The 17,455-nt window shown below is 41.0% G+C and overlaps 1 protein-coding gene across 1 annotated transcript; it reads right to left on the bottom strand.

The window, feature by feature from the left end:
* Window positions 1-4,465: 4,465 nt before the first annotated feature.
* LOC307262766 (homeobox protein Dlx3b-like) lies at window positions 4,466-16,708 on the bottom strand. Its single transcript, XM_080043738.1, has 3 exons — window positions 15,911-16,708; window positions 8,670-8,854; window positions 4,466-6,721 (listed from the first exon to the last, which is right to left on the bottom strand). The coding sequence occupies exons 1-3, from the start codon at window positions 16,239-16,241 to the stop codon at window positions 6,299-6,301; spliced, it is 939 nt and encodes a 312-aa protein (XP_079899864.1). The 5' UTR covers window positions 16,242-16,708; the 3' UTR covers window positions 4,466-6,298.
* Window positions 16,709-17,455: the final 747 nt, after the last annotated feature.

Here is a 17,455-nt window from a genome sequence, read left to right as displayed (position 1 = left end):
TGCAAAGAATTCTGAATTGCCTTGTGTCTGAATTGCGCTGTATAAATACACTTGCCTTGCTTTGTAGCATGCAAGAGAAAAATAATTAAGCTCTTTGATCATTTTTAAAGCCTCCCAATACTTACGTAATAAAAAAATATATATATATATTTTTTTTAACACTTTTCAAGATCCACAGAAGGCCTGTTATAGCACAGAGCTGAACATGCAAACCGTGTTTAACTACAGATATTACTGTTTGTGTTTATTTAGAAAAATAAACACCGGGCATGTGGAAGACAAATAGGAAATGAAACTTAAAGGAATACTTCACCCATACGGAACCAGCGTTCTATCATTATAAAATCACTATTATAATATAATGAATTAGGTTTTTCTTCCCTCTGTCTTCCCTCATATCAGTCTTCCCTTGGCCCAGCTGTCCTGTTAATCCTAGCCCTTACTGTGATGTCACAGTAAGGAAAATGTAGGGTTAGACAGTGAGACCATAAAACACTCTGTCTGCCTTTTCTCAGGCTAGAATGAACCAATTTCAATTTGTTTTGCACACTTATACTAAATAGGATCTCAGAATTCAATACACCTTCATATTCCCACCGGTGAAGTAGGTCTTTAAGAGCTCGCTTGAGGACAAAAATGCGAGAAAAAAAACAACTATAAAACCATAGACTTCACCATTTGCTACTGGGCAAATGACAGCATGTAGCCTCCTAAAGAGTTGATAGAAAGCAGAGCGAGAGAGAGAGAGAGAGAGGCATGGGGGAAAATTGATTAATTAAATCAAGTCATGAGCAGTAGGGGTCACTTTATAGTTGCTTGTTAAAACTTGACCCATGTGGTGTGAACACATTCGGTGTGTGTGTGTGTGTGTGTGTGTATGTGTGTGTGCGTGTGTGTGTGTGTGTGTGTGTGTGTGTGTGTGTGTGTGTGTGTGTGTGTGTGTGTGTGTGTGTGCGTGTGTGTGTGTGTGTGAGTATGCATGTGTGAGTATGCATGTGTACAGTGGGTTTGGCAAAATGCACTATAGTTAGAGCGATATCATTGGCTGATAGTGCTCATCACATTAATTGTATCATATGTACTTTGTATACATCTGTTAGAATGCTTTGATTTCCATCCTGACAATAAAGTGAATGAGTGACACATTCATATTGACACACGCCTCGTTGTATCCCCATTGGCAAAGAAAGAAAGGCAAAAAGGTGTCGGCTTTAGTATCAGCTTTCAAAAAAACACATCAGTCAAAGACGCAGTGTGAAGCAGGTCGTTTGCTTGAGGCAGGAAAAAAAAGGAAAGCAGCTCCAAATCTCTTTCACAACACTCTTATAAACCCAGTGTCCCCTCGCCACTCGGGCTGATGATGTCATCACCTGGTATCGACCTTCCTCAGCCCGCCCGTGAGTGTAAAAACAGTCCCTTCAGCACCTTCAAAAACACTGTGTCCATCTTTTTCGTGGTGTTATAAATAGTCAGGTATTGGTAACACTTTATAATAATGGTACATTATTTAACTGTTAGTTCATGCTTGATTAAGACCTAACAAGCATTCACTAAGCATTACCTAAAGGTTAGTAAATACTTTATAAACATAAACGAAGCATTTACTAAATGTTAAGCGTAGTTTATGCTTAACTAGGCATTAGTTAACTAACCGTTAATACCTAAGCGTTAACACTTACTTAATGCTTAAAAGGCATTAACTACGCATTAACTGACCATCAATAGCACTAAATTAGCATTGACTAACTGTTAATTTATGTACCCTTATTGTAAAGTGTTACCCAGGTATTCATTTTAATGCACACGTTGGGAGATTCACAGAATACGTATAACCATGAAAAGAATCACAAACAGTTCTGCAGTGTGTTTGACTTTGGAATTATATGTTTTTTTTAGTGGTGTGTCTGACAATATTGTATTGTTTGTATCAAAATATAATCTAGTTCTTCTGATCTTTACCCGCAATGGCTTTGGTAAAAAAAACACTTTTTCCTGTGTAGTACCAGTCTCAGGTTGGTACAAGTCCCTTTTGGCGCTCTCTGCCTTTCTCCCTGGGTTGTCGGGATACATTCCTCTCTTGACACCTGGAAGCTGAGAGCTTAGCACAGGGAGGTAAACAAACATGGAAGTTGTCCTAGTGGAAATGTGGTTTAGGGGTCCACACCCTACACACTTCTGGGTTGAGGTGAACGTGGTTGTCTATTTGCCCTGCTGTAAATCCTGCTTCTTCTTCACTACACTTTGGACTACATTTTCAATTTACCTGCATCATTCTGCAATGCTGTTTGTGGAGAAAAGGCCCACACACGACATGGCACACACGGGACATGACTTTGTGTCAAGCATCTTGGTTTAGCATGTTAGCATTCTAAGATATTTGCTAATTAGCCATATAAAAGGGCTGAGCCTTTTATTCCAAATGTGAATCAATAAAACAACATGTGGGGGAAAGCCTAGAGCCATGCTAGAGCTGATGTGAGCCAATTGGATATATCTCTCAAGGTATTATTTTGAGACATAAACCTTTACTCATTGTACTGCAAGTTAAATTTCCGTGAAAACGGACAATACAGTATTATCTTATCTTATCTTATCTTATCTTATCTTATCTTATCTTATCTTATCTTATCTTATCTTATCTTATCTTATCTTATTGTATAAAGAAAACTTCAGTTGCAGGACAAAAACACTTTCAAACATTTGTTTTGGTGAATGTTGCAGGGGGAAAAAGCCTTCTTTAGATACCTTCAGGTTAGACCCTACTTTTATAGTAATATAAAAACAACAGAAATACATGCTTTATATTGCATCAAAATGGGAGAAAGAAGCTCAAATGATCATCCTGGAAGAGGATTGGCATTTGTAATAAACCCATCTGAACACTTTGAGTTCAAGTCAATGGAAGTGGTATTCATATGAAAACTTGAAAATCTCCCTGAATCAATGTTTGGACAAATTCACTAATAAATGGAGGAAATTGACCATTCATTTTCAATACAGTAGCTACACACCATGACAATGTGTAATTAATAGATGTATGTATATTCATGTATGTGTAAAAAGGTAGGGATGTATATGTGTGTGATGCATGTAGATGTGTGAGTGTGTGTGTGTGTGTGGATATGTTAGTATTTATAAACAGGCAGTATACTACCCCACATTAAGCTTTATGTGTGTTTTTGGAATACAACAGCACCCTCTAGCCAGCACCCAGAATATCAACTACTGGAAATTGAGCCTTTATCCTTGACATAGTCTGTTATTTTTGGATGCATTTATTTTTCTACATACATCGAAAATAAGCGTATTTTCACAAATTACCGGACCATTTAAAGGTGCACTTTGCAGTTTCAGAGGAGGGGGATTTGTTTACATGTGCAGAGCCTGCAGGTATAGTTTACAAAACATTTTGTCTCTACATGTAATTCTTAGTATTGAATAATGCCATCATGAAAAATAAAAAATAAATTATTTTGAGTCACCTGGAACCAAACATAAGATTAAAAGATGTCTGTAAACCAAACTGTGGGCCCTGCTGCTGTAAACAACAACAGTGAAACAGTAACTTTTTCAGGAATCTTTCTAACTTCATACAGTTTTCCAGGGATCCAATTTTCCTGTGAAAAAAGTTTTTGTTTATTCAGTTATGAGAATATACTTTAGACAATGTTCTCTTCTCTGACCCACACAAAGTTACATAGTGCACCTTTAATTAAATTATTACCAAAACAACATGTCAGACAACAGTACACAGAATAGTGTACTGATACCCTAGTTTTTTTCATAGATAGTGTATAGGTTTTTTATCTAAAAACACTGTATAAAACATTGTGTTCTTCCTGGTCTTGCCATCTTTCTTTGCTAGCCAACCTATGGGTTTGGTTGGTTGGGAGCCTGGAGACGGCTTGTTTGTTACACACACACACAGACATACACTAACAAGCACACATGCACAGACACACACATTCTCCTCCCCTTTCCAACTGTGTGCCACATGAAAGCAGTGTACACCCGTCTTTCTCTGTGTCAGCGGTGTGTTATTAGTATCCAGAGACTCCAGAGTGTCTGCCGCAGTGTCAACTCCCACAGCCTCCTTTACACGCACTGTGTGTGTGTGTGTGTGTGTGTGTGTGTGTGTGTGTGTGTGTGTGTGTGTGTGTGTGTGTGTGTGTGTGTGTGTGTGTGTGTGTGTGTGTAATATATAGATGGGTGCAACCTTTATCTGTCTGACTCACTCTGGCAGGTATACCAGGAAAGCACCGTCAGCACACTTTCAACACCTTGTGTGTGTGTGTGTGTGTGTGTGTGTGTGTGTGTGTGTGTGTGTGTGTGTGTGTGTGTGTGTGTGTGTGTGTGTGTGTGTGTGTGTGTGTGTGTGTGTGTGTGTGTGTCTGTGCGTGCCTGCGTGTGTGTATGTACGCTGGAAATAATACACTGGCAGCTTATTCAAATATAGACATTTTATTAGTTTACTCTTAAGGCACAAATTGGTGTACCACATTTGATCTACTGTTGACACTTTATAAATAAAAGACCTGAGTACAGCACATGTTATATACAACATATTTATATACAGCTTTGTTTTAGCACCAACTCGCTACCACTTTTGCTCTCCTTTTCTTAAAGAGTTAGGGGGCCTTGTAGTGCTTGAGAGCAGGAATTAAAGGGCCACTATACAGAAAGTACACCTGTGAAAATCAGTCGGCTCGCCATGGAGAGTACTACTCAGCCAGCATGTGAAAACAGTTGTATAATGTCTCCTGTGGGGATATGGAGGAGCTTAGTCAAGTCCGTGAAAAATGAACCCTGATGACGTCACGGTGATGTCATCAGGGTTATCTTGGGTCAGGTTGGGAGATTTAGAATTTCACGTCAACACCCACCGGCTCCGTTTTCAAAGCGGGCACGGCCAGTCACGAGACAGAGGAGTTCCCGCGGTAATTAAGTGACGGGCGATTGGGCTTGATAATATGACTCTGTATGTGGTATTTACACAACACGCACGGAAGGTTATTGTTCCCATCCGAACGAGTAAAAGAACAGTGGACATGCTTGTATGTGTCTCTGTTTTTAGATTGTTACCTGCAGTGAAACACTGAGTGTCTTATTCTGAAAATTTGCCGGATGTTTTATTGTTTTGTCTGCCTCTGTGGTCTATCTCGATGTGTTCTGTCCTAAATAAATTGATGCGGCAACTCCGGCATCCGGCAAAAATAGAAGCAGTGCGTATTTCACCGGACAGCTGGAGCAGCAACGGAGGAGCGGGGCTAGTGGACGCTCACACACTGCCACGGCGAGCTATGGAGAACTCACTCCACAAGCCCGGGTTTACAAACTCGCAAACATCCAACCGACTCTGACTGAAGTGACATCACTTGAGGACATTTATGGAGCCTCACACAACTCCATCTGGAGCCACAAAAGGCTCCATACGTTCTCGTGGGTACATTTGACATTACAGCGTTACCTTGGCAGCAAGAGCTTCTCACCTTCAACACAGCTGCAGCTCACACACAGTTCTACCTTTAATCTTCTCTGGGTGTATTTCATAGAACTGGGAACGGAATCCTTTCAGATTAAAAAGAACACATGGACGTTAACATTGTTGGGCACAGCACTTTGTGAACGTCTGGTCAAATGTTTTATAGGACATGTTTTTCCATTGCTCGGAGTGGTTTCTAGTGAATTGTATCTAAAAAAAATAATTGATAATCTGTCTCGTGTCTTTGGACGATGTTTTATTTTGAAAGGTTATCAGCCTTTATTAAGTGTTCCTCACCTTTCAACATGGTGTCTGACCACAGCTACATCAAATAGTCGTGTTCCCTACATACCGTATACATTTAAAGCCCAACATATGTTAAGGTTTTCCTATGATGGTGTGGTTGGCTTTAATGTGCTGCAAAGCCTGGCTGGAAGGATTTGTTTCAGTAGTATGAGCTATAGAAGGGAAAGACTGAAGCCTTTTTCGCCATAAATATGGTCATGTTTAAAATATTAAATATACAAAATACTATTCATTAGTTAGCAGTGATTTCAAAATAAAAGTGTCGGCATCGGTCTCAGCCCCTATTCGGTCACCCTGATCTCCATTATAACATCTGTGTTATGAGTTCATAAAAGTGAGAGCTAAAGTCAACGGGGCTAACCGAAGCCAGCGCTTGTTTTCAATCCACATTAATTGCAGACGAGCCTGTTCTTGCTACATGTGACAGGTTTTTACAGTCTTTACTCGTGTCCGATGATCACTGCCAAACCAACAACAACAAAAAAAAACCTCTTCCCATCAGTAGTGGCGTCAGTACACGGCTCCCATACTCTGTGCGGTGGACGGCGCCGATGATGTGGCGTGGTGCGGCGGGCCTGATGGCTGCAGACCTAAATGTGTGCCATGCTGCTGGTACCAGTTCTGGAGGCTGTAGTCTCCCATGCAGGCTGCCGCCGCCGCCGAGGCTTCGACTGGAGGCTGAAAGTGAGCCTGCCCCCTGCTGGTAGGATCCAGCATTGGAGGACTCTTGATGCTATTGTTGCTGCTGCTGTTGTTGTTACTGCTGGTGGTGGAGGTGTTGTTCACAAAGCCAGCCGGAGATGGCGGAGAGTTGCAGGCCATGGAGTCGCTGGCGTCGGGGCTGTTCTCCAGAGGAACGTCCCCAAGGGGAAACTCTCCGTTCTTGTAGAGCTTCTTGAACTTGGAGCGACGGTTCTGGAACCAGATTTTGACCTGGTATCGAGGAGTGAAATAGATAGATAGATGAGTATTAAATTCATCTCACAAAAGGTACATTTGTATAAATGTTAATAATAAATGATTCAAATCATTTCAGGGGGTTGGTGGTGACCAAACACAGAGCTTAAAGAGAGCTAATGTCGGTCCTCCAATTCAACAGGTTGGTCTGAAACATCCTCCAAATAACTCAAAATAATTTGGATTTCGCTCCGTGACTGCTGGGTTTGTAAAAAGGAACTTTGTGTGCAAACACACTGCCCATTAAAGGTAAATTTTGTCTTTTTTAGCATTAGTTCTCCTGCCACCTAGGACCATAACATTCCTTACCCTCAGCTAGGTTACTAAGCAGTTGTTGCCACACAAAAAAAGAATTGTTCATCCTCTCAATAGGTGTTTTGTTATAATAGAAGTTACAATACACACCGGGCAACTAGTACTTGAAATATAACTTATGAATAGAATGATCTTCTATCTAAGAACTGTTATTGTCCCGACGAGGTAATGTCATCATAGCTTATGTAGAGCTCCTTTCCATGTATTTTTTCGATTCAATGAGAGCTATTGTCATGCTGCTTTGTGGTCATTCCTTTGTTTCCTCCACGCTCGTGGCAAGAAACCAAGCATAATATTGAGCAATGATTTACAGCCGCCACCTGCACCACAGAAGAGTGTTCTCTTATCACTGAAGCGAGGACAAGTCATGTTGCAGTAAATCATTAGGTTAGTCATAGTGAAACCGCATGAACTGCTGATGCTATCAGCTCACAGCGGATCACTGTCAACTATTCTGTGTATTGTGATATCTTTTATGGGACTGTTACCTGTTCAGTTGTCTTATTTATATGTGTTGCGGTAAATGTTATCTTAGCCTAGTGTTATTTTTATGTTTTTTTAAGTATAATCTAATAACAAACTCGCCAATTATATCTTAGTTATGTAACCTAACCTGTGGCCTTAAAACTCATAACTCTGTCGTTCCAAACTGTACAACAGACATTTTTACTGCCGTTTTATTCTTACATATCAACTGACATTTCAACTCAATGTAATTTTCAGTGCACTTAAAGGTGCTCCGAGGAACTTTTAGTTTTTGTTCATTCTTGCACCCACTTTTGGACAAATACTGTAGTGTTTTTACTGCCCCAGCTGTAGTTCCTGGGTGAGCGGACCAATGACAAAGGCATTAAGAAAAACGACATAAAAAATAGCATTCTTTGTACTGATGGTTTCATTTACTGTTACATAGCCTGGCATCACCCGCCTATCTACTTCTGCTCAATTTTCATTTCCCCTTGACCAAACATTATTCGATTGGTTGGCAGATCCAGAGTTGCACTGGGCAGAACCAATAGTTTTAAACTTCAACAGACACACCCACCTTCAAGTGAGTTAACGTTTGTCTATTGAGTCATTCCAGACTGTCTGTACAAATGAAATGAAGTAGGATGGTCTGGAAGGACCAGGCTATGTATTTGATGATCATCAGAGGAAAATTTAGACTGTTTCAGAAATATTGAAAAGTTCCTCGTTGCACCTTTAAATTATCTCCCTGGCATTTCAACCTTTTTTCCCTTAATTTTTCAACCGTTTCCAAAGCCTCTCAGTACCTCCACTTTCAACTGCAACTCAATCTGAAATGCAAATAAATGAACATTGTAACTGTCAGGCGACTGTGGCTCAGGTGGTAGAGCGGTTCGGCCAATGATCGAAGGGTTGGCGGTTCGATTCCCGCCCTGCTACCTGTGTCATGGTTGTTGTGTCCTTGGGCAAGACACTTCACCCACCTTGCCTCGTGTGAATGTCGATAATTAGCCTGCTATCGATGTATGAATGTGTGTGTGAATGAATGGTAACGTGGGAATGGGAAAAGGCCTCCATTGCAAAAGAGTCTCCGGTCTCAATGGGGTTTACCTGTATAAATGAAGGCTTAAAAAAAACTGACCTGTGTCTGCGTGAGGCCCAGCTGTGCGGCGAGCTCGGCCCTCTCCGGCAGGGCCAGGTACTGAGCTGACTGGAACCTCCTCTGCAGCATGGCCAACTGGTAGCTGGAGTAGATGGTCCGCGGCTTACGGATCTTCTTGGGCTTCCCGTTGACCATGCGCACCTCCTCATCCGGTTCCTCTTTCACTGCAGGAGAAAAAACAGTGCAAACAAGGCTTCGTTCAGTTTGGGAAAATGCCTGATTTTTATATCTTGTGTCTTGAAGGTTTGAAATGTGTGCTTGAAACACATTGCAGGAAAATAATAGTAATGGATAGGATTTATACAGCACTTTATTCCCTTAGGACCCAAAGCGCTTACAGGCTTCCAGGTTCCATTCATTCACACACAGTCATACCGGTGGAGGTAAACTACGATAGTAGCCACAGCTGCCCTGGGGCAGACTGACGGAAGCGTGGCTGCCATTAAGCGCAAACAGCCCCTCCGAGCACCACCTCAAACATACAGCAGAGCACCACCTCAAACATACAGCAGTCATACACATTCACGCCAGGCAAGGTGGGTGAAGTGTCTTGCCCAAGGACACAACAACCATGACACAGGTGGCCATGCGGGGATCGAATCGCCAACCCTTGGATCATTGGCCAACCCGTTCAACCAACTGAGCCACGGTCGCCCCAAGATGCTGGATTGTTCTCCATATTGAACAGACTGACTTAGGGATCATCAATTAAGTACTGGCTAGTTTATCATAAACATTGAATATACCGCACAGGACTCTTTATATTGGACTTGAGTACTTCTCTTATTTTAAATTTATATTTTTATGAAAAATCCATGTGTTTCTCTTCAAAAGCTTACACATCAAGTGACCCAAAATATTCCAGAAATTAGAAATAGACAGGAGAGGATTTTAGTGTTTTATATTAAACCATTTTGGTAAATCCATGAGGTTTTTCTTCAATAGCTTGGGTATGACCTTATGATGATAGCCAATATACACTTTATAATTACCCTTCCATTCCACTGATACATGAATATATACAGTCATATGAAAAAGTTTGGGAACCCCTCTCAGCCGGCATTATAATTGACTCTGCTTTCACAAAAAAAAGATAAAAGTGGTATGTCTTTAATTTACCAGGAACAGCTAAGTACTGGGATGTTTTCCAAACAAAGATTTTTTGAAAAGCAGTATTTGGTTGTATGAAATAAAATAAAATGTGAAAAACTGGCTGTGCAAAAATATGGGTACCCTTGTGGTTTTGTTGATTTTAATGCCTGTAACAGCATGTAAAACTGATTACTTTAAACACACAGTTGGTTGGATTATGTTGTTAAGCCTTGAACCTCATATAATTGTCTGTTTAATCATGAGAAAATGTATTTTATGTGCCTAAATGCAAGTTGCACTTCTCTTTGACTCTCTGCTGAAGTGAAACAGAATGGGATCATCAAAACAGCTCCCAAAAGATCTGAAAAACAAAGATTGTTCATTGTCATGGTTTAGGGGAAGGCTACAAGAAGCTTTCCCAAAGGTTTCAATTGTCAATTTCGACTGTAGGGAACGTTGTCAGGAAATGGAAGGACACAGGCATAGTGGCAGTTAAACCCAGGCATGGCAGACCAAGAAAAAAACAGGAGCGGCATAGGTGGAGGATTGTGAGAATGGTTGCACACAACCCACAGATCACCTCCAAAGACCTGCAAGAACATCTGGCTGCAGATTGTGTATCTGTACATCGTTCAACAATTCAGCGCAATTTGCACCAAAACATCTGCTTTTTATAAAGACCAAATAACTTAATTTTTGTCTCATCAGTCCAAAGCATTTTCTTCCAATATGAAGCTGGCTTGTCTAAATGAGCTTTTGCATACTCCATGCAACTGTATCTGTGGCGTGGGCGCAGAAAGGGCTTCCTTCTCATCACCCGGCCATACAGATGTTTTGGTGCAAATTGCACTGAATTGTTAGCCTGGCATTCCCAGACCTGCCACTAGGCGCTGGCAAATTAAATTTGCTGCGCGTGTTGGTCTGGAGACGCTCCGTTGAAGCTTATCAAGACTACCAGAAATCTGGTATAACGTTTCAATTGGTTCTATCTAATATGGGCGCGCCAGAGCCCTTTATATGGTGCTCTGGGGAGGACGTAACCGGATGACGACAGTGACGTGCATGCGACGTCGAAGCTGTGATAGTAAACATCAAAGATGGCTGCGGATATGTTGTGTGAGTTTGAGACTGCTTTGGCCTCGACCCTTAACGAATTGGAAGACGGGACTCATAGCTTTCACTAGCAAGTAAGTGGAATGTTCTGTTTTGCCGACCGACAACGGCAAACGTTTAATTGAACAGTTTAACAGCTGTTCGCTAAACGAACGGGGCTTACGTCACTTGTGCATCGCTCTGATTGGTTGTAGTGCTATCCAACTGCGTGCAGTGGCATTTGAAATGCACGAGTAGGAGCCGCCCCTAGAGTTGGAAATTACTATTGATCGTCGCCAGACCCTCTATCGTTCAAGATATCAGGGTCAGGATTTCCAGGCTACTGAATTGTAGCACCATGTGTCTTGAAGGTTTGAAATCTGCAGCCAGATGTTCTTGCAGGTCTTTGGAGGTGATCTGTGGGTTGTCTGCAACCATTCTCACAATCCGCCGCATATGCCGCTCTTGTACTTTTCTTGGTCTGCTAGACCTGGGTTTAACTGCAACTGTGCCTGTGTCCTTCCATTCCCTGACAACGTTCCTTACAGTAGAAATTGACAATTGAAACCTTTGGGAAAGCTTCTTGTAGCCTTCCCCTAAACCATGACAATGAATAATCTTTGTTTTTAAGATCTTTTGGGAGCTGTTTTGATGATCCCATTCTGTCTCACTTCAGCAGAGAGTCAAAGAGAAGTGCAACTTTCATTTAGGCACATAAAATAAATTTTCTCATGATTAAACAGACAATTCTATGAGGTTCAAGGCTTAACAACATAATCCAACCAACTTTGCGTTTAAAGTCATCAGTTTTACATGCTGTTACAGGCATTAAAATCAACAAAACCACAAGGGTACCCATATTTTTGCACAGCCAGTTTTTCACATTTTATTTTATTTCGTACAACCAAATACTGCTTTTCAAAAAATCTTTGTTTGGAAAATATCCCAGTACTTAGCTGTTCCTGGTAAATTAAAGACATACCACTTTTATCTTTTTTTTGTGAAAGCAGAGTCAATTATAATGCCGGCTGAGAGGGGTTCCCAAACTTTTTCATATGATTGTATTTAAAGCTTTGGGGTTCTTGAAAGTGTAACGTTTATCTGGAAAGTGTTGGAAATGTTTCTTTTAAAAAGCTGCATGAACCCTGTAAAAAAAAGGCATGTGATATTCCTGTGTCTTTTGGTGTATTTTGTTCAATCTTAAAGCGAAGACTTTACGACACTGTGGCCTTCTCCTTTTTCTTCTCTTCTTTGAAAATGTAACACAACCTATGTGAGAGTTTTTCACACAAAGTCACACAAAGGCACAAAAATAGCCACGACTGCTTACAGGCCCCAGATTTTCAAAGAAATTCCGCCAGCCCTTCTGAACGTATAATTTTGGTCTGAGTGTCTCCCTCAGCCGGAGAGAGGGAGACAGAGATTTATAGGTGCTCTTCATGTAGCCCGGAGGCAGCTCATACACATCGCTCCACACACACACACACACTGCTGTTATTCTTGTATACCATTTATTTTTGTTTTGTCTCACAGTTATACAACCAGCGTTACTCAAAACACATTTCTTTGTTCGATCACCATGCACACTATGTATTACCTTTAAGATGGAAAATATTTAAAGCTGCACTATGTAACTTTTTGTGTGTTAAAGAAAGTAAAAAATTTTAAGGTATATTGGTATATTCTCAGACATGAATAAACAATCTTTCCAGGAAATTGGATCCGTGGAACACTGTTTAAAGTTAGAAAACTTCCTGAAAAGTTACCGTTTCACTGTTGTTGTTTACAGCAGCAGGGCCCACAGTTTGGTTTACAAACATATTCTAGTCTTACATTTGGTGTTAGGTGTATCAAAATTATTTAGTTTTGATTTATGATGATAGAATTATTCAATACTTAGAATTGCATGTAGATAAGATTTGTATTGTAAACTAACTGCAGGCTCTGCAATTGAAAACAAATCCTCCTCCTCTGAAACTGCAAAGTGCACCTTTAAAGAAAATGATTTAACCATATACTGTAGTATTATGCATTTTGTATTTGCAAACAAATGTATTACAGTTACACCAATCTACAATTGTTTACAGATTTGAATATGAATGAACATATATTTATTCACATTTTAAAATAAACTGGTGGTGAGGGTGAATATGTTGATAATGTGATATTTTTGTTATTTATTTGTTATTTTTACTTAATATGCCTTAAATATACCTTAATGTTTGGAAATAACGTTACTTAAATAAACTGTAAATAATTCATTATTATTTTCATAAATAAAATATGTAAAATCAAACTTTGTTCATTTTAAATGAATGCTAATAGTGTGTAACTTTATCATAGGAATGAATGTCGGTTACATTCAAGCCATCACCAAAGGAGTAAGTCTATTAACTGCTCTACAAAACACTCTCTGTATTTCTCAGTATGGCATATAAAATCCATGTGTTATCACCAAAGGCATGCCTCATAAATAAATGCCCCGATAGTGTTGTTGTATTTATAACTCCAAATTCCTTATACGCACTATAGCTTTGAAGACTTTATTTAACAAGTCCAAATTATGATAAGGGTGTGCAGTTGCATAAATGTGGCTTTGACCTATGACCTCTGCATTTCCAACATTCTGTTTCCTTTGGTTAATTTGAATATGTTTTCCACCTATTTATCTTTCGATCCATTTACTCACAATTATTGCTTTAAACAAATTTTTAATATATATATATATCTGCTGTTTCCTTTATATTGATCTGTGAATTTATTTCATCATTTATATGTGTTTTTTATTTTATTTCTATACTTGGGCGTTGTTGCCTAGGAGGAGGGCTCTGGCGCGATAAGGAGCCTTCCCTGTGTGATGATCCAAAGGCCAAGGCTGACTGACATGTCGTGACACCTGATGTTCTGTGGCTGTGGGCCAAAGTCCCCCGAGGCCTTTTCCCTAGGAGTCAACTCCCATCTGGAATGTCAAAAAACAGCACACCAGTCTGTCGGGTTTGCTCTTCATTGTCCAGTTTGCACACTAGGCACCATCCAAGCTCGAGAGAGAGAGAGAGAGAGAGAGAGTCAGAGAGAGACAGAGAGAGAGAGAGACAATAGAATAATGCTTGGGAACACAACTAAGAGTTAAAGTTAAAGGGCCTAAATAATGCTCGTGGGTCCAAATGCTGTCCTGTATAGGAGCTGTATAGAGTGCACATTGACCTCATGGCCTCACTTCTTAACCACATGTCCCCTTGTTACACACACTCTGTATTGTACTATTAGTTTATTTAAGTTGCCACAGACACTTGAGGTTATCTATGAAGTGCGCATACGACAATTTGTGATAATGAATTAGTTCCTTGTGCCTAAAGTAGGTGAAGTTGTAAAGTCACCCAACCAGGCCATGGCTTCCGTCCAAAAGGCCTTCAGGCTCGTCTCCACTCTCCTATCAAAATAAATGACGGAAAGCCAAGGTGCTCCGGGACAAGACGGATAAGAGGTGTTTCACCGTGTGTGTTGACCCTTTATATGTCCTGAAATGATCTCTTGTTTACTTTCTTCACCCACATAGACCGCCTCCCCCTCTCCATGCTGGGGGGGGGGGGGGGGGAGCTCCATGTAATTAAAACTAGAAGTTTAACTACAGTTTGCTGTTGGTTGATGGTAGGTCCTATTTACATGTGATTGAAGTACTTAAAATTACATTTATATTCCCAAGACTGCCCCTATATCTCCTATGAACCTCGGTCTCTTTTCTAAAACTCAGAAGTCGTCACAGAAGTAGTTCTCATGGAAAGTTGTGAAGAGGTAGCACGGCCACGCTGATGAACCCTACTGCTCCAATCCCATTTGAATTTATACAAATCGCAATCAGCTGCAATGTGTGTTATCTGCAGACTCCGGACGCGTCTCCAATGAGAATGAATGATATACTGACAGACCTCTACATTTGATAAATATATTTAAACACACACACACACACACACTACTTCTGCAGCTGCAAATACAACTTATTCAAATGATAACCTTTGATCTAATTTGGTACTACATTTGGTAAAAAGAATGATGTTCAACAAAAAATATTGATATATATATATCTGTGACATATAAAAATGTTTAGGGATATATGTGGGTACAGGGTTTATCTACAAGGGAAGAATAGGAGTGGGAGTCTCAGTCAACCCTTGTCTCCCCTACTGTAGCTCGGTCTGACTGCAAATGATGGAGATTATAAAGTTCAACATCAAGGGACAATCAGCCAAATGCATCAATGTAACAAAGCACTGTACATACTAGTTTTAGGCCCTTGTACTTAACTTGAATATTTTCTTATCATGCTACTTTTTACTTCTATACTCCAGTACAATTCAGTGGGAAATATTGTACTACTTACTCCACTATGTATCTGACAGCTTGGTTACTTGTTACTTTCCTAATAAAGATGTTTGCGCATGAAGCATAAGAAGAGTGTTTTAAATAATGTATATAGTAGGCCTACCCAGACACATATGGAGGCCTACAAGCACAGATGAAACAGTCCAATAATGATAACTTGATTCACAAAATGGAATTGGATAGTGACTAATTTGACAAGTCGTTTTTAATATATAACAGTAGAAAAGTCGCATCTGCATTGAGTACTTTTATTTTGAAAACTTGATTTAATTTTTTATTTGTTTTTGTTTTACTTAAGTAAAGGGTCTGAATACTTCCTCCATCACTGAACCTGAACTAAATAACCGTGCGTAAAACTCCGTGCGTAATGTTTGGGGTCATATGGCCATAGACGTGAGCACTTGCTGTACATCGTTTCCAGCTGGTCTATGTGGCTTTTCACGATGTTGGTCGAAGATGGAGAAGATGTTCCATACAACTGTGCGTAAAAGGAGAAAATATCAGTGCAATGTGGTTTGGAGAGCCTATTTGCTTCCTTATATCCTTTGCCTCCATTAAACTGATCCGAAATTAATATCTTGACACCAGAGATCAGTCGGATCTGTCATGTCCAGTGCATGGGAGTAAAAAAGCCAAACTTTATTAGATCGACTCACCGTCTTGCAGCGTTGCCTGTGCCTCTCTGCTGAAGGCTCCGTGCTCTCTGTACGCCGCATGAGGGTAAACCTGGTATTCTGGCTTGGGGTATGCGCTGCCGCCTGGACCCATCCCGTTCAAGTTGTAGTGGTGGTGGTGGTATGCGTACGGGTTCAGGTGCTGCGCCGCGTACGTCTGCTGCTGCGCCGGGTAGAAATCCTGCGAGACGTGGGGCGCGCTCTGGCCGCTGTAGAAGCCCATGTCCGTGGACGAGGACTCCGGCAGGGTCGGGGAATCCTTGCTGAGCGGCTTCTTCTCCTCGAAGACAGGTGAGGATGATTGCCCGTTCATGTTACTGCTAGGCTATTTGATTTGTTTTTCTCAGGCTTGGGGTTGCTGCTCTCAAACCGTGTAACGTGGAGTTGGTCTGGGGGAAGTCAAGTGCTCGCAGTCTGGAGGAGCTGGTTGGTGTTCCCAAAGTCCCTTGACGCAGCAGCCCGGGCTGTCCACCGTGGCGGCGCCCAACCCAACTCGAGCTGGTAATTACAGGGCGCGCCGAGCTGAGCCGAGCCGGGCAGGACAGAAGGGAGTGGAAGTCTCCCTTCTCATTGGCTCGCCCCCATTGCCTCAGCCCCGAGGCCAAGACAGCACAGCGCTGACTGTCGCCTGTCTGGCTCCCGTCTCCTCCCCGCAGAAACCTCCAGTATGAGCCTCTTTCTCTCTCTCTTTCTCTTTCTCTTTCTCTCTTTCTCCTATGGGTTGGCGAGTTGGTCTAAAAGTCTGTTTAACATTCTTCCTTCCAACTAACATTTAACCTCGACGGATCTCGAGGATAAAAAAAACAAAACAAAAACACGCGCGTTCCTCAGCAGAGCATTTAAAGATTGAGCATGGCAAGCCGTGCGTAATGGTGTTGTGATAAGGTGTGTTTACGCATTAGCGTCAGGGAACTGCCTCCCATTCAAATACAGATACAAAGCCGGCTGCTGTTGTCGAGCCGTGTTTGGAGTTATTTACCGTTAATTGGGGCCTATTAACAACAACAAAAAAGGCGTTTCCTTCTTTACGTTCGTTGACTGGCTTCTCCCACGCCTCGGGGGAAGAGAAACAGCGGCCCGCAATAGACTGTAGGTGTAACTCTACTGAAGGAAACTGCGCATGATGGTGAAGCCACAAGGATAACTATCGCCGAGTAGCCTAACTCTAACTGTTAAAATCTCTATATTTAAAAATCTATATTCAAATGAACTAGTCATTTACTGCCGTGTTCAATCTGACAATCCCTAATGGGTACGTAATATTTAAACTTGTTCTGCATTTTTAATATATTAAAGTGAAAGAGAAACTCTTGTTAGAAACTACAAATGATAAAAAGTGCAGGTGAACTCTCAATGTCCCTGAAAAAAAGTTTGAAGTTTCACATCCAGTTAAGTGACATGCTATCACCACCAAGTGTCACCACTGAGAATCTCGAGGACCTAAAGGTGCACTATGCAGTTTCAAGGCAGGGGGATTTGTTTATATTTTCTTAAAAACAAAACATATGTATAATACATGTAATTATT

Source organism: Ammodytes marinus (assembly GCF_949987685.1).
Source record: "Ammodytes marinus genome assembly, chromosome: 16".
In the NCBI taxonomy this organism is placed as follows: domain Eukaryota; kingdom Metazoa; phylum Chordata; class Actinopteri; order Uranoscopiformes; family Ammodytidae; genus Ammodytes; species Ammodytes marinus.
Note: the sequence above shows the minus strand (reverse complement) of the source record. Positions and strands in the feature narration are given on the sequence as shown.